The sequence below is a fragment of the Monodelphis domestica genome, chromosome 5 (assembly GCF_027887165.1).
Source record: "Monodelphis domestica isolate mMonDom1 chromosome 5, mMonDom1.pri, whole genome shotgun sequence".
NCBI lineage: Eukaryota > Metazoa > Chordata > Mammalia > Didelphimorphia > Didelphidae > Monodelphis > Monodelphis domestica.
In genome coordinates this window covers 100,509,908-100,528,861 of record NC_077231.1, presented here as the reverse complement: position 1 = coordinate 100,528,861, position 18,954 = coordinate 100,509,908, and the positions used below count along the sequence as shown (strand labels likewise).

Sequence of the window (18,954 nt, the reverse complement as noted above, 5' to 3'; positions counted from 1 at the left end):
AAACAACTGTAGTGTAGAAAAGAGAAAGCAAGTCAATAAAATCAATAGAACAAATGTAAATGAAGTAGGTCATATACGTGAGCCTTTCTAATTATGCTATCTATGCGTATCCTCTCTCTCTGCTTATGTTGGATGTATTTGTGGGAAACTAAGCCCTGGATTTATGGAGGAAATCGGTGTCTTACCTTGACATTTTGGGAAATACCTTTGCTTTGACCTAAATGTTTCCTCTGACTAGCTACTCAGACAGAAGTAAACACATGGTGAGGAGTGAAGGGGGTCATGAGTTATAGCTTTCACTATGTGGATCCCCCAGGTACCTTAAACATAGTGATCCTCTGGGAGACATACCCTGGAAGCTGGGGGAGGCACCCTCTCCTCCAGGCACCACAATGAGAAAAAAGAAGAGAAAGCAGCTGATCATTTATCAAAGACAAGGGAGAATAGATGGAGAGCCATCAGTCTTTGCAGAATGTTAAAAAGGTTGGGTAGCTTCTCTGAGGAAATCCATGATCAAAAGTTATGCAGCAGTAGAAGATGTGGATGGTTACCCATGTCAGAATCACTGAAACATTAAAGGAAGTAGTAGCCCAGAATCTTAGAATCAAATCATTTAGAGAATGCAGATTCTCAGAAACTTGGAATTAGAGAGTTCTGAGGTGCAAACCACCTTCCATCAGCCAACAGATGTGGAGTCCTTTGAAAAGTTTTTGGAGATTGTACCAGTATGTCTGTTTCTCTCCAAGATTTTGTCCAATTCCACCTCCACCCCACTCCTGCCTCCCATGTAGGATATTCCCTCCACAACATATCTGATGGATGGTCATCTAGGCTTGTTCTGAAAGCCTCCAGGGACAGATGGTGTACTACCTCACAAGATAACCTATTCAATTTTGGGGAGAGCTCTACTTGATGGTGGGAGTTCTAGCTTCTTTTAAGTCCCAACTAAAATCTCTTCTTTTACTGGAAACCTTCCCTATCTCCCTCCCCCCCCTACTTTTAGGTTCTTCCTTGTGTTAATCATTTCCCATTATCCTTTATGTAACTTGTTTTGTTTATATTTGTTATTTCTCCCATAAGAATATAAGCTCCTTGAAGACAGGGACAAACTTTTACCTCCTTTTTTCTCTGTAGTACTTAACCTAGTGTCTGGCACATAGTAGGTACTTAAATATTTATTGATCAAATTCTTCCCCTGTTTCCAACCGATCCAATCCCTTCCCAATCCTCATTGTTCTTCTTTATTCAAAGTTCAGAAATGGGGGAGGTTCATATGGGTGTCCCTTGGAGACATCATCTAAAACAATGCCCTGAAAATGCCTTTCCTTTGCTTGTGGCAAGCAGTACTGGCTTTTTTTTTTCCTTTCCCCTAATGTGTTTTATTCACTTTGGTAAGAGGTCTTGAGTAACCAAGTGCTTGCAGTTCCGGGAAAGGGGAGATTAGGGGATGTGGGAGGTATGTGGCTTTGCTACTAGCCAGAAATGTTACTTGGGCTGGCCGGGGCTACAAAGAATCGGGGTTGTACCAGGGGTACAGAGCCCTCCACTCCTCCTCTCCATCCTCTCCCCATCCTCTTATCTGACTGACTTCCTTGCTTTTATCTGACTGCTCTGGGCCCTGTCAGACTTCTAGAGAAGAAAGACAATGAAGGATGATTGAGATAATACTCACAATGAGCAGAGCAGGGTAGGTTTAAGGAACCCAGGGAGAAGGGTGTCCCCAGGCAAATGATTTCACCTCTTCGGATTTCAGCTTCTTCATTTGTCTTGATCACTTCACAAGGTTGTTAGTATCCAAACACAGGAGATCAGAGGTGGGAGGGCTCTTGGAACATGGAATGTCAGAACTGGGAGAGGCCTTCCCACCTAGAGTATCAGAGATTGGAGGGGAGGATGGTACCTGAAAACATGGAACATCAGAGTTGGAAAGGGTCTTACAGCCCAGCCAAGCACTCTACAAATAGGATTTCATGTAACCCTCACAACAATCCTGGGAGGCAGGGGCTGTTATTATCAAACGGAGGTGAAGTAATTTACCAATTAGTAAGTGTCTGACGCTGGATTTGAACTCTGGTTTTCCTGAGTCCATGCCCAACCCTCTATTTGTTCTATTACATAGCTGCCTCAATGAGTGTAAGAACTTCTGACATTCAGGGCTGTCTGGAGTAACCTTAGAATATGGAATGTCAAAGCTGGGAGGCACCTTAGAACAAGAGATGCAATGTAGCTTGGTCATTAGAGAACAGGACCTGGAATGAGAATCACTCCAAGTCCTGATTTTGATCCCTACTTGGCTGAATCTGGTCAACACTCCACCCAATAGCCTCAGTTCCTTCATTTGGAAAATGGAAAGAACAATTTTTTTTTAACCTTTACCTTCTGCCTTAGAATCAATACTGTGTCTTGGTTCCAAGGTAGAAGAGCAGTAAGGGCTCAGCAATAGGAGTTAAGTGACTTGCCCAGGGTCACACATCGAGGAAGTGTCTGAGGTCAGATCTGAACCTAGGGCCTCTCATCTCTAGGTCTGGCTCTCAATCCACTGAGCCACTCAGCTGCCCCCTTATGATACTTTCTGCCTATAATCTATTTTCTCATATCTCTTTTACTGAGTATCGGTTCCAAGAATGATTAGGGCTAGGCAGTGGGGGTTAAGTGACTTGCCCAGGGTCATACAGTTAGGAAGTGTCCGAGGCTGGATTTAAACCCAGGAGTTCCTGTCTCCAGACCTGGCTCTCAAGCCACTGAGCCACTGAGCTTGACCCTGAATAGAATAATATTAAAGGCTTATGGTGAGGATCAAATGACGAAAACAGGTCCCTGGCTTTGGACCAAATGTCAGATATTATTAATACACAAGGTCTGACTTTGAAGAGGTTAGCACGGTGTTTGGTATACAGTAGATGCTTAATAAATGTCTATTGAATTGAATTGCTAAATTACTGAACTGAACCAAAGAGATCTTAGACCATGGAACAAAGAATGTCAGAGCTGTTCGGATCCACTCCTTGGACATAAAACACAGGCCTGGGAGGGACCTAAGGCCTCAAAGGGCAGTCAGAGCTCAGAAATCACTCTCTTTGGGTCCTAGAACCTCTGGCACCGACTTCTTCTCAGAGCCCTGTTTTGAAACGCAAAAAAAAATGTGTAGGATTGCAAAAGAAACCAATTACATAATGAAATAGATATGTGTGATAATATATATCTGAAACAAAAAATATTTGAAAAGTTCACAGACCCCAATTAAGAACCTTAGGCAGTCCCATAGGACAGCGAGGAAACTGGCAAATCAGATAACGTTTGTGTGGTGGTTTGAGAAGTGTAACTCTCCTGTCTCCTGGCTGTATGAGGTTACCCCAGGATGCTGGTTCCCGGAACACGGTAGCCAATTCCTCCCCCCCTCCCCTTACACCCCGCTCCTGGCTCACTGGGGCAGAAGAGGAATCAGCGTTGGTGTAGTCTTGTGTCTCTAGGTCTAGGGGGTCAGAGCTGGGACTCCTGAGCCTCTGTGTGTGCGGGCGTGTGCGTGTGTGTGTGTGTGATGTAAGCCTTAATCACAGAATCCTAAAGTAGAACCAGAAGATCTTCTTGTCCACGCCCTTCGTTTTTAACAGATGAGGAAACTGAGGCGCATCTAGGGGGCGCGGCTCGCCGGAGTTCCCACCGCTAGACGCTGGGCGGCTCGCGAGGGTTTGGTTCCGCTCGGTGGACAGGAGTAACCACAGGTCTTCCCGTGGCGGGAGGAGGTCACTGGCTTCTCGCCTGGAGTACAGATGAAGAGGCTGAGACCTGGAGAGGGAAGTGAGAGGCTCCAGGTCCCAGGACAGGAGAGGTACGTGCGGGGGAAGATCGCAGCCGAGTTGAGGAGCATGGTTTGCAAGCCAGGCAGAGGGAGCCAGGAGGTGGGGGACTACGGGCTGCCGGCGCATTCGGGGAGACCAGGAGCCGAGAGGGGGAGGGGAGAGCGGGAGTCTCCCTACTTTGGGGACCCTGGCCCGGCCTGCCTCGGCGGGTGCCCTAGGGCCGGGGCAGGTGTGGGAGGGCAGAACTGGAAAAAAAGGGAGGGAAACAGGAAGCTGGGGGAGGAGTGTGGTCCTGGGGAGGGGTCAGAAGTCCAGTGGATGGGGAGAAGGAGGCCGGGGAGAGGAGGGTGGGGCTACGGAGTGGGTGGGAAGGGAGGAAAGGAGGGTGAAGAGGGAGTTGGAGTAGGAGGGGAGAGGAAAAGGAAGGAGGGAGAAGGGGGAAGGAAAAGAGGAGCGGAGAGGAAAGGACAGAGAGTTGGGGCGCGGAGGGAGAGTAGTTTAAGATTGCATGGGACCTTTGGAGTCTGGGTGGGAGGAGAAAGAAGGGAAAGGGGGAGGAGCCGACTGGGCAGGGTCCGGGGAGAGGAGGGGCTTAGGGCCCCGCCCCTTAGCGCCGCGGGGCTGGAGCAGCTGCAGCCTCCGCCCCAGCTGTGGGACCCAGGAATTCGAGGTGGTGGGAGCTGGCCGGTGCCAAACGGCGGCATGCGGGGTAAGAGCGGAGCGGAGCGGGGAGAGAGTCCTGGAGCTCATCAGGATAGGGGGCTCAGGCCTACCGCTGTGGGCGTTGGGTCAGAGGGTGCGTGCTGGGCGCCGGACACGCGGGCGGCCTTACTTAGCTGGGAGGACTGAGTTTATGGAGCATTCTGAGGGATCCAGCCTGAGCCTCCTCCTAGGGGTGGGCGTGCGGGTCTGGCCCCTTCTCCTGTGGGTCACTGTCCCACTTCCCCAGAACTCCTGAGTCCTGGCAGACAGGATGCGGCCCCCCGGGAGAGTCAGGAAACCGTATCTGGAGTGCAGGGGAGGGAGGGAGGGAGGGAGGGTGGGAGAAGGTCGCTGGGAGTTGGTTCTCCCTGGCCCTAGAGCAGGGGGTGAGGCCAGAGCAGGGGGATGAGGCCTGGGCCGGGGGTTCCCGGCGTCCTAAATCCCTTCCACTGCTGGAGGGAGTTTACTGAGATCATCTCGGAGTTAGAGAGAGGGAGATCCCAGGACTGGGCTCATCTCCTTCCTTCCCCCACCCCTTTACGCTCCAGGAGATCCGGAACTCGGACCCCTTTGGAGGGTGTGTGTGTGTGTGTGTGAGTATCACAAAAGCCTGATAATATTAGAGATTCCAAAGAGTTAGATTTTGGGGGGAGAAGGGGCTGGGGATGGTATGGACACATTCTATACATCTGGATAAGTTCCTTCTTTGTCATTTTCTTAGAAGGTGGTGATGGAGCTGTGCGTACTAACTTCAAAGTCAGATAGAAATGGAACACTATCTATGTTGTATTGCATGTTTATTTTGTTAAACATTGAACAATTGCACTTTTAAAAACTTTTTACCTTCTGTTTAAAAATCAGTACTGTGTATAGGTTCAAAGTCAGGTAAGGACTAGGAAGTTGTGAGACTAGATTTGAACCCAGGACCCTCAGTCTTTAGACCTGACTCTCAGTCCATGGAGCTACTTAGCTGCCCCTTCTCATCCCCAATTACATTTTAATCTGGTTCTGGAGTTTGCCATCTCTATCTAAGATCCCAGCCATTATTGACACGTTGTATATAAAGTTCCTCCTAGTTCTAACATTCTGTGATCCTTTCTGCTTATAATATTCTATTAATGCTTCATTCAGTTCTGATGTTCTGTGTTCTAAGGTTCTTCCTAGGACTGATGTTCTGTGGGAGCCTCTCCCAGCTTTGACATTTGGTGTTCTAAAATTCCTCTTAGGTCTGACATTCTATGATACTTCTTTTCTTTTCTTTTCTTTTCTTTTCTTTTCTTTTCTTTTCTTTTCTTTTCTTTTCTTTTTTCTTTTCTTTTCTTTTCTTTTCTTTTCTTTTCTTTTCTTTTCTTCCTCCCCTCCTCCCTCCCCCTCTTTCTTTCTTTCTTTCTTTCTTTCTTTCTTTCTTTCTTTCTTTCTTTCTTTCTTTCTTTCTTTCTTTCTTTCTTTCTTTCTTTCTTTCTTTCTTTCTTTCTTTCTCTCTTTCTTTCTTTCTCTCTTTCTTCTCTCTCTCTCTCTCTCTCTCTCTCTCTCTCTCTCTCTCTCTCTCTCTCCCTCCCTCCCTCCCTCCCTCCCTCCCTCCCTCCCTCCCTCCCTCCCTCCCTCCCTTCCTTCCTTCCTTCCTTCCTTCCTTCCTTCCTTCCTTCCTTCCTTCCTTCCTTCCTTCCTTCCTTCCTTCCTTCCTTCCTTCCTTCCTTCCTTCCTTCCTTCCTTCCTTCCTTCCTTCCTTCTTTTCTTTCTTCCCTTACCTTCTATCTTAGAATCAATACCATATATTGGTACCAAGGCAGAAGAGTGGTCAGGTCTAGGCAATGGGGGTGAAGTGACTTGCCCAGGGTTACAGAGCTAGGAAGTTCCTGGGGCCAGATATGAACCCAGGACCTCCTATCTCTAGATCTGGCTCTCAATCCACTGAGCCACTCAGCTGTTCCCTTATGATACTTTCTACCTATTATCTATTTTATCATATCTCTTTTAGTTCTGACAGTTTTTTAAATTAAAAAACTTTTTTTAAACCATTACTTTCTATCTTAGAATTAATATTGTGTATTGGTTCCAAGGCATAAGAGTGCAGTAAGGTCTAGGCAATGGGAGTAAAGTGGACTTGCCAGGATCACACGACAATCTGTGTTCTGAGGTTATTCCTAGTCCTGATGTTCTGTGTCTTGAACCTTCATCCAGCTCTGACATTTAGTATGCTAAAATTCCTCCTAAAGTTGAGGATCTTTGATCTCTTCTGCCTGCAACATTCTATAATCTATAATCTATAAAAGTGTAATTGTTAAGCATTTAACAAAATAAGTCTGACATTCTATGAGATTTCTACCTCTAATAATCTATGTTCTAATGTCTCTTCCAGCTCTGACAGTCTGTATTCTAAGGTTCTTCCCAGTCCTGATGTTCTGTGTTCTGAGCCTCTCCCAGCTCTGACATTTGGTATTCTAAAATTCCTCCTAAAGTTGAGGATCTTTGATCTCTTCTGCCTGTAACATTCTATAATCCTAAATCTTTTCCAGTTCTGATTTCTCAGGTTCCTGCCAATGTTCACATTCTCTATTTTAAGGTCACTTTCTGGCTCTTGTCTTCTGGGATTCTGTGAAATAATCCATTCCCTCATGAAGCTGTGTCTCCTCTGGGCTCTGTGGGTTGACTTAGCTCCCTAAGGTCCCATGTGCTTTCTTTGATAGCCCCCAACCCACACGGGGCATCTATCTGTTCCTCCCACATGACCACAGACTCGGAGGATGCAGCCATGCGGCCTCCCTTGGCAGCTGAGGAAGAGGAGGACGTGGGCTCTGAGGAGGAGGAGTTATGGGAGAAGATCGAGGGTGTCCGGCACAAGCTGACTCGTGCCCTGAACCCTGCCAAGCTCACCCCGTATCTGCGCCAGTGTCGAGTGATCGATGAGCAAGATGAAGAGGAGGTGCTGAGCACCTATGGTTTTCCCTGCAGGGTCAACCGGACTGGTGAGGGGCTGGGCCTTTGGACCGAAGGAGAGGGCGGGGAGGGAGTCTCCTGGGAGATAGTGGCAGGCCCTGGTGGAAGCTTTCTTTCTTCTGGGACTTCATATGGCAGAAACCTGGGGGTGAGGAGATTCCAGCTAGAGATTCCAGCTCTGCTGTGTGTTCTTGAAGAGATGATTTCCCTTCTGTAGCCTGTAAAGGAGGGGCATGGGCCGTGATCTAATGATAATAATAAAAGCTAGGAGTCAACATTTGATCCTTGAACCACCCTAGGGGGTAGGAGCCTTGTTATCCCCATATTACAGAGCACAGCATGAATGTGGCTAGATCAAGTGGCCTTCTCACGGTCATGGAACTATTCGGAGTCAGAGGTGGGTTTTGAATTTAGGCTTTCCTGACCCCAGACCCAGCGGTACCCAGCTAATATATAAAGTCCCTTCCGTCCCACTTCCCTCTTCCATAAAGTGAAGAGGTCACATTAAATGAAATGATGTTCACATCACTGTGCCAGAGGCCTGGCAATATGTTCTCTTCTAGTTATAAACTATAAATGGACTTGGGGCAACTGGATGGCACAGTGGATAGAGTGCCAGGCCTAGAGTTGGTAGGACCTGAGTTTAAGTTGGGCCAAAGACACTTCCTAGCTGTACAACCCCGGGCAAGTACTTAACCCTGATTGCCTAGCCCTGGCCCTTTTGTCTTAGAGTTGTTATTAAGACAGAAAGTTAGAGTTAAAAAAAATATTATAAATGAACTTCTATAATTCTATGAGGGTCACATTTGGGTCTTAGGTTTGTGGGCTACTACCTGAGCACTGGTCCACATCCGAACTCTGTTATTTCCCCATCTGTGGGACTTTAGGCATATCTGTTTCCCACTCTTGGCCTCGGTTTCCCCATCAGTAAAATAAAGGGGTTGGGATCGATAATCTCTAAAAATTCTTTTAGTTCTCAGTCTTAACACTTCAATCTTTATTTGGTACAATCCCTCATTTTATCCACCCCCATCCCAGGGCGACTGATGGATATCTTGAGATGTCGAGGCAGGAGGGGCTATGAGGCTTTCCTGGAGTCCTTGGAATTCTATTACCCAGAGCACTTCACCCTGCTGACTGGGAGGGAACCTGCTCAGCGCTGCTCCATGATTCTGGGTGAGTAAGCCTTCTCTTCTCTTCCTTCTCTGCAGAGGAGGGTCCTTGGAAACAACTGCTTTGAATTTCAGAGAAGAGATATACAGTCAGGCACCCTTGAGGTCCTTCTAGGTTGTTCCATGGATCATTGGGGAATAGGAAGAGAGGGAGGGGACATCAGGCAGTCTAGTGGCTTTGGGTAAGCCCCATCTTTCTCTAGCCTGTTTCTTTTTCTGTGTTGTGTAGATGATAGCATAGCTTGGCGGGATGGAAAGAACATTGGCTTTGGTGCTAAAGGACCTGGGTTTGAGTCCAGACTTTTTTATTAACTGTGCAGCTTTGAGGCATCTCCCATCATTTTTCTAGACTACAGGTTCCTCACTTCTAATACTTGCATTTTTTGCCTCACTGTGTGATTTTGAGGAAACCCTTTGCAAACCCTAAAAGCTCTGCACAGATGTGAGCTATTTCTGTTCTTCTTCTTCTTCTCCTGGAAGAGTTCAGCAACAGGAAGAATGTAAGGCCGATAGGAGAAAGGACTTCCTGAGCCATGATGGAGTGTGTGTGTGTGTGTATGTGTGTCCAACATTGGAATAGGAGAGTGCCTCACCCTTCCATCTTTTGAGAGATATTGTATTAAAATATTTCACTTGAAAAGAAATCAGATTATCTAAAAAAACAAGGAAGAATTGTAGTTGATATCATTTGTTTTCTATATCACCTTCATTTCCAAGAATAACGTAGAGCCTCCCTTATAACAAAGAATAACAGGGAAGAAAAAAAATCAGTTCAACCTAAGTATGCCACATGCCCATCATATCTTCCAATGTATGTATTCCTCCACAGTCATCGTCTCCCCTTCCAAGAACGGAAAGTGGCTCATTTTCCTGGAGAAATTGAAAAATAAATTGGATAGTGTTCAGATGCTATCCTGCTTGAATATAGAAGCTATCTGACTCAAATTATGAGCAGATATCATCTAGAGATAAGGACTGGACTTGTGATTTCATTGATACCAGGTGCCAATGCAGGATAGCACCTGCTCTGAAGATCAGGATCTTAGGGAGTATTGAGAGATTAAATGACTTCTTTGACCAAGGTCATATGGTCAGTGTGTGTGTGTGTGTGTGTGTGTGTGTGTGTGTGTGTCTCAGAGGTGGGACCTGAACCCAGAACATTCTAGCTCTGAGGCCAGCTGTACATCCTCTACAGAAGACCTTGAATAATAATCCACTGTATATTTATAGCCAGAGCCTTCTAGTTGAAAAAAACAAACAAACCTCATCTTGATATGGCTTCATTTTCTATTTGATAGGAGAGGAAACAGACTTGGACTTGGAGAATGATTTGTCTAGCTAGTTAAGTGGCTTAGCCAGAATGGGAACCTGGGGAGGAGTTTCCCTTTGGGACCTTGAGTGGGAACTGAGTGTAGTCTGGGATGCTCATGTGTTACTTACAGATGAGGAGGGTCCTGAAGGCCTGACCCAGTTCCTGATGACAGAAGTGAGGAGGCTGCGGGAGCAACGCAAGGCTCAGCTACAGAGGGAGCAGCAGCTGCAGGCCCAGACCCGGGCCCTGGAGGAGGAGCGGGCCACATTGGAACGCAAGCTAGGGGAGCAGCTGCAGGCCCAAGAACGGTGTCAGCGACTCCGGGAGGATTGGGAATCTGGCAGCCTGGAGCTTCTGAGGCTCAAGGAGGAGAACTACATGATAGCCATGCGCCTGGCACAGTTGAGTGAAGAAAAGAACACAGCTGTCCTGCGCAGCCGAGACCTGCAGCTAATGGTATGGGCTGGGGGTCCCTGGAACTCAGCAGAGGTTGGGGGTGATGTATGTGCATGTGCTATCCTTCCTTGAGAACCTGCCTTAAATTTCCCTTCTGGGATCAATATTCAGCCTGCTTTGGTGGAGAGAGCATTGGATTGTTGTTAGTGGATCTGAATTTTCCTTTCCTATTCTGGGCCTCAGTTTCTTCATCTACAAAATGAGAAGAATTATACTGGGACCACCTCCCTCCCCAGGTTATCGTATGGATCAAATGTGGCAATGTAAAAGCTTTTTTTTTTTTACTCTTAATATACTTCTCATTATTACATCAATGATTATAGACTGCAGGTAATAGAAAAATCAAGGTAGTATAGTGGATAGAGTGCTGGGCCTGGAGTTATAAAGTCCTTTAAGCTCCAGATCTCATTACCTATGTGACCGTGGGCAAGTCACTTGACCTCTGAATGCCTCAGTTTCTCATCTATAAAATGGGGATAATAATGATACCTCTCTCTCAGAATTGTTTTGAGGACCAAAAGAGATAATTTATAAAGTGCTTTGAAAACCATAAAGTGTTATATCAATGCTAGCTGTTATAATAATAATTATTATTAATAGTAGGTGACATGCAAAGGGCTTCACAAAAATTATCTTATTTGAGCTTTGTAATACCCTGTGAAGTAGGGCAGGACACTAGGGAAAAATCACTTGACATGACATAAATTCATGTGATTGGGTAGAGTTTCATAATCAGACAGCTGGACTTGGCCTCAGGAGCATCTGAGTTCTAATCCTGTCCATCCAATGAAAGACCCTGGACAAGCCCCTTAAACTTGTGGTTTCCTGATCTGTAAAATGGGCTTAACACTAGCTCCCATGTCTAGGATGGTTATGAAGATTAAATGAGAGAATATATGTATAAGGTGCTTTGGAAACCTTAAAGATCTATGGAATTGGGACTTATTTTGATTATTAAGTTTTTTATTATTGACAGGGTCCAGACCCCATGATTTCATTGGCATAGGGAACTCTTGGAATGAAAATTCTCTTTACCAATTATAAATTATATTCTTAGAAGATTGTCTAGGGCATGGAAAGGCTATCATCTGCCAAGAGTCTTGCTATTAACATATATGTCATTATAAATCTTGAAGAGAATAAAATTCTTAGATCTTTATCTGGATAGCTCAGAGGCTACTGAGTCTGACCCTATCCCTTCATTTTACAGATGAGGAAACTGAGGCTCAGAGGAGGGGAAATGACTCACCCAGGGCCACACAGTTAGTGGCAGAAATAGGATCTGAACCCACGTCTTCCTGACTCTAAGCCCTTTGTTTGTTTACACATCATGCTGTCTCCCTATTATTATTTTCATCATTATTATTGTATCACTGCAGTTGGCTCATCTGGCTAGGGCATCATGCCATTTATGCCAAAGTCTTGGCCCTCAGTCCCATTGTAGACCATTTTACCATTTGAAAGTGACAGAAGGCCTTTCTGCCCTCCTTCCCTCTATTCCCCATCTTTTTAAAAAAAATTTTTTTTTTATTATTACAAAGACCCGACATGAGTCATGAGGCAGATGGGTGTGGAGATTGTAGCTGGCTTAGACCAAATATTTCTCCTGGGGATGGAGCCTAATGTATTTCCTTTGACTCTGTAACATCAGTCACACACAAAGGGGCTTCCAGGGTCTTGTCTGTACTCAGTGTGGCCCCAAGGTTGGGCTGGGATGCTAGGTGTACACTAATGGATCTCCTGGGTCTAGTCTATGGTTGTCTCTGAGCTTTCTAGGAGCCTGAAGGCTGAACATCATGATTCATGAGTGACTCTAGGCAGCTTGCATGAAGTCTGGTTTGTGTGTCTGTGCAGTTGCCTGTACATGAGAGCATATATTGATCATCATAAGAGAAGTAGCAGTGATTCTTCATCATGGACCCAGAGACTCGGTGGCCTCTGAGCTGTCAGAATCAGAATCAATAAATGAGTTAAATTAAAAAGCATTCATTAGGTACCTGCTCTGGGTTTAATGGTGGTAGCACTGCAGGTACAGGGACAAAAGGAAAGGAGTCTGCCCTGCTGTCAACCACCTCTCTGCTCCTCCTGCCCCCCCCCCCCCCTTTGCTCCTGCTCCGAGATTCTCTAATTCTGTGTTCTCTGCTTATCATTATGTGGCTGCAGGGAGGTATATAGGCAATAGGCAGGGCAGGAGACTACCTGGAGTGCGTGTGTGTGTATGCGACTAGACTCAAATGGACATCAGGTACTGCCAGCCTGCCTTTTTTAACTCCTACCTTTTGTCTAGTATCAGTTCTGAGACAGAAGAATGGCAAAGGCTAGATACTGGGCTTAAATGACTTGTCCAGGGTCACAGAGCTAGGAAGGATCTGAGACCACATTTGAACCCATTCTTTCCAACTCCAGGCCTGGGGCTCTATCCATTGAGCTACTTGTTGCCCCTCAACAGGCTGTCTTTTGTTTTTTTTTTCTCATTAACTTTTATTTTTTCAATTCCACGTAGAAATACTTTTTGACGATTGTTTTCGGGCATTTTCTCTCCTTCCCCTTGTCCCCAAGGCTTAAAAGTCAGATACAGGTCTTGCCAGGGTTTTCATCCGTATTTCCATATTTCCCATGTTGTGACTGAAGACACATATCACACATACGATAAAAAACTCTGGAAGGAAACAAAGTGAGGTATGCAGGCTTTGATCTGCAGCCAGACTCCGATAGTCCCTTTTTTCAGCCTGTCTTTCACAAGCAAAAATAAGAAAGGAGATTTCTTTCTGAGTCTCAGGTGGGGAGGGGGCTGCCACTTAGTGGTCTGGTCTTCACTATGCCTGTAATCTTGAGAAAGATGGGTGGGAGCCCTGAGTTCTAGTGCTGATTCGATCTCCATTTTTCACATTGGGCAAGTCCCTCCTCATCTCTGAGCCTCAGTTTCCTCATCTGTAACAATGTTAACTAACATTTATATAGCTTACAAAGCTGTTTGTATTTTGATTTCATTTGATTTGCTCCTAACCAAGGAGGTTGGTGCTATTTTCCCTATTTTATAGGGGAGGAAATAAGGGGGTCAAATGGCTTGCCTAGGGCTCCTAGAATTGTAAATTCAGGGCTGGAAGGCACCTCATAGCTCATCTAGTCCCAATTCCCTCATTTTATAGATTAACAAACTGAGGGTGAGACAAGTGAAATGACTTACTCAGGATTCGAACTCTAGTCTTCCTAACAGAATATCCAACTCCAAGGCTCCTTGGGGAGCTAAAAGAATTAGCCAGCTCTGCCTGTGTGATCTCCGAGAGAAGTTCAGTGCCTGCTCCATGGGGTGTGTTCTTTTCCAAGGTGATTTCTGTGCCTTGGGCACCCTCCGGGGACAGGCTCTGGCACGCCCTGGCTGTATGCCGGGTAAAGACGGGCGCGTGGGTGGGAGGGGGTGCCATGCCATTAGTTCATAGAGACCTTTGGCCAACAATGATTGCATTCTTTTGTCTGCCCCCGGTCCTGACCTGACATTTTTCTAAGGACTTCACGGTTATGCCCTTTTGCTTGTGCTATTCATGGGAGCCACAGTCCGTCCTGGTGGCAGCCTGGAATTCTGGGAAGCCTTTTTAACATGCACTTTTCTAACTTTCAAGGACGTACTGTAATTCTGCCTACCTGTTAACTGGGTGTTTTGGTATGGAGGCTTTGCCGGGAATTCCTTCAAGTCTCTGATAAGGTCTGGTTCAGTTTGCATTTTATAAGCATTTAGTGGGACTGTGAGCAGGAGTCACAGCTGAAAGGAACCTTAGAACATAGAATAGTAGAATGTAGTCTCAGACAATGGGACAGGATCTTAGAATGCAGAATATACCTGAGCTGGGAGGGCTTTTAGAATGTAGAATGTCAAAGCTGACAAAATTGTTGATCGCAACCCCTTCATTTTACAAGTGTGAAAACTGAGGTCCAAATTAGAAAGTGATTTGCCCAAGATTGCAAGGGGCTTAATATTAGAAGAAACAAGTGTATCAATGAATGAAAAAATATTATAGTTGGAGCAGCGAGGTGGCTCAGTGGATTGAGAACCAGGAGGTCCTGGGTTCAAATTTTTCTAGCTGTGTGACCCTGGGCAAGTCATTTAATCCCCCTTGCGTAGTCCTTACTATTCTTCCACCTTGGAGTCAATACATAGTATCAATTCTAAGATGGAAGGTGAGAGTTTAAAAAGTTATAATTTTACTCTGAAATAATATATTTTATATGTTAACATCAATATATTAATACAGTGTATCAATATAGTAATATAACAGAATATTATTACATCAACATAATTATATTAGTATGAACTACACTTATCAATATTAATTGATATTAATATTGTTTTATGATATTAATATTCTGTTTTATTATTGTGTTAATATTATTTTATCATATTAATTATATTAATATAATTTTGCTCTGAAATTTGTCTTTACTCCCTCTATTTTATTTGCCACAAGGATGAAAAAATACATCTTGCATTTAAGAAAATTTCCTTTGAGGTATTCTTATTTCTTTCTAATATTAACAGTAGGGTTAGGGATTTGTCATGTGCCACACATCAACAACAGTAAATAGTATTTATAGAGCACTTTAAGGTTTGCAAAGCACTTCACAAATGTTATCTCATCTGGTTCTCACAACAAACCTAGAAGGGAGGTGTTTTCATGATGAACATTTTACAGATGAAGAAACTGAGGCAGACAGTGGTAAAGTGACTTTTCCTTGGGTAGTGTCTGAGGTGGGATGTGAATTCAGGGCTTCCTGATTCCAGGCCCTGCACCCTATCTGCCCGAGACAGAATTTCTCCACTCCATGTCTGACTCCGAGGGCCCATGAGGTCCTTAAGGAATTGTCTTACTGTGTGTGTTGGCGCCATGATTCTCCTGCCTCCTTAGAAGGGTTCAGTGCCTGTTCCTCTCACTCCCATGTGCCATTAATTCAATCCATCCAACATCCCTACTGTGCACTGGGCATCATCAAGGCACTCGACATATGAAGACCAAAAAGAAACTGTCTCTTTCCTTAAGGTGATCACTTCGTCCTGGGCCTGTGGGGTGGGAGACAGCTCAGACAAAGACAAGAGCATACAGGATAAATTGAAGAGGCAGAGGGTGTCCTTAACTTGGGGAACCAGGAAGGGCTTCTCATTAGAGGGGGCACAATTATTGAGGCTTCTAGGAAGCTAGGGATCTTGTGGTAAAAGGAAATGGTGGGTAGCTAGGTGGCTCAGTGGGCAGAGAGACAGGAGAACCTGAGTTAAAATCTAGCCTAACACACTTCTGGCTGTGTGACCCTGGGCAAGTCACTTATCCCCAGTTGCCTAACCCTTGCCTTTCTGCCTTATAGTTGTGTTAGTAAGACAGAAGGTAAGGATTAAAAACAATTTTTTTTAATGGTAAAAGGCTGAGACACAAGTGGGAGTTACACCTGCTTGTGCATCCTGGCTTAGAGCATGATTGGAACTCCGAGGATTTTCTGACCATGTTTCCCTCCTTGCTCCTCCTCCTAGGTAGACCAGCTTCGATGCAAGGTGAGCCGGCTGGAGGAAGAGTGTTCCATGCTCCGGGGACAAGCCAGGAGCCCAGCCCCTTCAGTTCAGGAGGCAGAGGAGAAGGAGCCTGAGGTGCCCGACCTTATTTCCGAGCTGCAGGCGGAGAATCAGAGACTGGCCACTTCCCTTCGAGAGCTTCAGGAAGGCCTAAAGCAGGTCCTGAGTGCTCATCTGGAAGGTTGGGTAGGAAGCAGCAGGGTGGGCCAGGACCTCCTCAGGTGCCTCTTTTTCTGTTCCTGTGAAGTCTCCTGGTGATGGGGGAGATGAGAGTCCAAGGACAGTTCTGTTCTGTTCTGATCTCGTCGGTTCTGATCTGGTCTGTTCTGGTCTGTTCTGATCTGATCTGTTCTGTTCTGTTCTGTTCTGTTCTGTTCTGTTCTGGTCTATTCTGTTCTGTTCTGTTCTGGTCTGTTCTGTTCTGTTCTGTTCTGGTCTATTCTGTTCTGTTCTGTTCTGGGTTGTTCTGGGCTGTTTTGTTCTGTTCTGTTCTGATCTGGTCTGTTCTGGTCAGTTCTGTTCTGGTCTGTTCTGGTCAGTTCTGTTCTATTCTGTTCTGTTTTGTTTTGTTCTGATCTGGTCTGTTCTGGTCTGTTCTGTTCTGGTCTGTTCTGGTCTGTTCTGGTCAGTTCTGTTCTGGTCTGTTCTGATCTCGTCGGTTCTGATCTGGTCTGTTCTGGTATGTTCTGATCTATTCTGTTCTGTTCTGTTCTGATCTGTTCTGTTCTGTTCTGTTCTATTCTGTTCTGTTCTGGTCTATTCTGTTCTGTTCTGGTCTGTTTTGTTCTGTTCTGGGCTGTTCTGTTCTGTTCTATTCTGTTCTGGTCTGTTCTGTTCTGATCTGTTCTGATCTGTTTTGGTCTGTTCTGTTCTGTTCTGTTCTGATCTGGTCTGTTCTGGTCAGTTCTGTTCTGGTCTGTTCTGATCTCATCGGTTCTGATCTGGTCTGTTCTGGTCTGTTCTGATCTGGTCTGTTCTGGTCAGTTCTGTTCTGGTCTGTTCTGATCTCATCGGTTCTGATCTGGTCTGTTCTGGTCTGTTCTGATCTGTTCTGATCTTTTCTGTTCTGATCTGTTCTGTTCTGTTCTGTTCTGTTCTGGTCTGTTCTGGTCTGTTCTGGTCTGTTCTGATCTGTTCTGGTCTGTTCTGGTCTGTTCTGGTCTGTTCTGATCTGGTCTGTTCTGGTCTGTTCTGATCTGGTCTGTTCTGGTCTGTTCTGATCTGTTCTGATCTGATCTGTTCTGTTCTGTTCTGATCTGGTCTGTTCTGGTCTGTTCTGTTCTGTTCTGATCTGTTCTGGTCTGTTCTGTTCTGTTCTGGTCTGTTCTGATCTGTTCTGATCTGTTCTGTTCTGTTCTGTTCTGGTCTGGTCTGTTCTGTTCTGTTCTGTTCTGGTCTGTTCTGTTCTGATCTGTTCTGTTCTGATCTGTTCTGTTCTGTTCTGTTCTGGTCTGTTCTGTTCTGATCTGATCTGATCTGATCTGTTCTGTTCTGTTCTGTTCTGATCTGGTCTGTTCTGGTCTGTTCTGGTCTGTTCTGATCTGTTCTGGTCTGTTCTGGTCTGTTCTGATCTGTTCTGGTCTGTTCTGATCTGTTCTGGTCTGTTCTGGTCTGTTCTGGTCTGTTCTGTTCTGGTCTGTTCTGATCTCGTCGGTTCTGATCTGGTCTGTTCTGGTATGTTCTGATCTGTTCTGTTCTGTTCTGTTCTGATCTGTTCTGTTCTGTTCTGATCTGTTCTGTTCTGTTCGGTTCTGTTCTGTTCTGGGCTGTTCTGTTCTGTTCTGGTCTGTTCTGTTCTGTTCTGGTCTGGACTGTTCTGTTCTTGTTTGTTCTTCCTGTCCTTTCCTGTTCTCCCTTCTCTTCTCTTCCTCTCCTTTCCTCCCTCAGAGTAGGTTAAAGGACATTAGAATGCAGACACCTGGGCTTGCAACCCCATTTTGCCACCTATTAGCTATGAAACTTTGGCATCTGACTTTGCTTTTGAGTCTCAGTTTCCTTATCCATAAAAGAGGATAATTAATACATTCACTCTCTCTGTCCAGGAAAAACTGAAAGGAAAGTTCTTAAACAAGAAACTTTGAAATATACCAGGGAAGACGGATAGATGTTCCCAGCCCCAGGACTGGGGTTGCTATGTATATTAGAGAATATCTTTGTTCATTGAATTAGTAGGGATGACATTTCTTTTTACAGAAGAGGACATTTGGTGAGGACATGGATGCTTGAGATCCTAGGAATGTAGATTGAGAGTTGGAAAGGACTTCAGAGACCATTCAATCCAGCACTTTTATTTTATAGATAGGGAAACTGAGACCCAGGAACAGGAAGTGATTTGGGCTCATGGTTCTAGAGCTAGAGGGAGCCTTAGAAGTTTTTGAGCCCAGACCAATAGTACAACAGGGCTTTATACTGAGGTCCTTTGGTTTTGAATCCAATGTTCCCCCTCCCTCCCTTCCTCCCTCCCTCCCTCCCTCCCTCCTTCCTTCCTTCCTTCCTTCCTTCCTTCCTTCCTTCCTTCCTTCCTTCCTTCCTTCCTTCCTTCCTTCCTTCCTTCCTTCCTTCCTTCCTTCCTTCCTTCCTTCCTTCCTTCCTTCCTTCCTTCCTTCCTTCCTTTCCTTCCTTCCTTCCTTTCCTTCCTTTCCTTCCTTCCCTCCTTCCTCCCTTACTCTCTTCCTCCTTTCTCCCTTCCTCACTCTCTTTTCCCCCATTCAATTTTATATTATTATCAGTTCTAAATTTTTTCCCTTCCCCACCCATTGAGAAGGCAAGAAATACAATACTCATTACACATATGAAGTGATGCAAAACAAATTTCCACATTAGCCATGTGTGTTCTTTCCACAACATTTACTACTATTGCTTTATTTTTTCAATTAACGAGCATTTATTTCTCTCTCTCCTGTCTCTGCCCCAATTAAAATGAAAAGAAAAAGAAAACCCTCATACCAAATATTCTTAGTTAACTAGAACAAATTCCCACGTTGGCCATGGGGCTTATTCTGCATCTTGAACCCAAGGTGG

The 18,954-nt window shown here is 45.3% G+C and overlaps 1 protein-coding gene across 1 annotated transcript in view; it reads left to right on the top strand.

Annotated features, from left to right (window-relative positions):
* Positions 1–4,896: 4,896 nt before the first annotated feature.
* CARD10 (caspase recruitment domain family member 10) overlaps positions 4,897–18,954 on the top strand; it is a 48,658-nt gene continuing 34,600 nt past the window's right edge. Inside the window, 5 exon segments of the mRNA XM_056800641.1 lie at positions 4,897–5,091; positions 7,238–7,468; positions 8,478–8,615; positions 10,054–10,379; positions 15,895–16,092. Of these exon segments, the coding sequence (XP_056656619.1) occupies positions 4,908–5,091; positions 7,238–7,468; positions 8,478–8,615; positions 10,054–10,379; positions 15,895–16,092 (1,077 nt within the window). The 5' untranslated portion in view covers positions 4,897–4,907.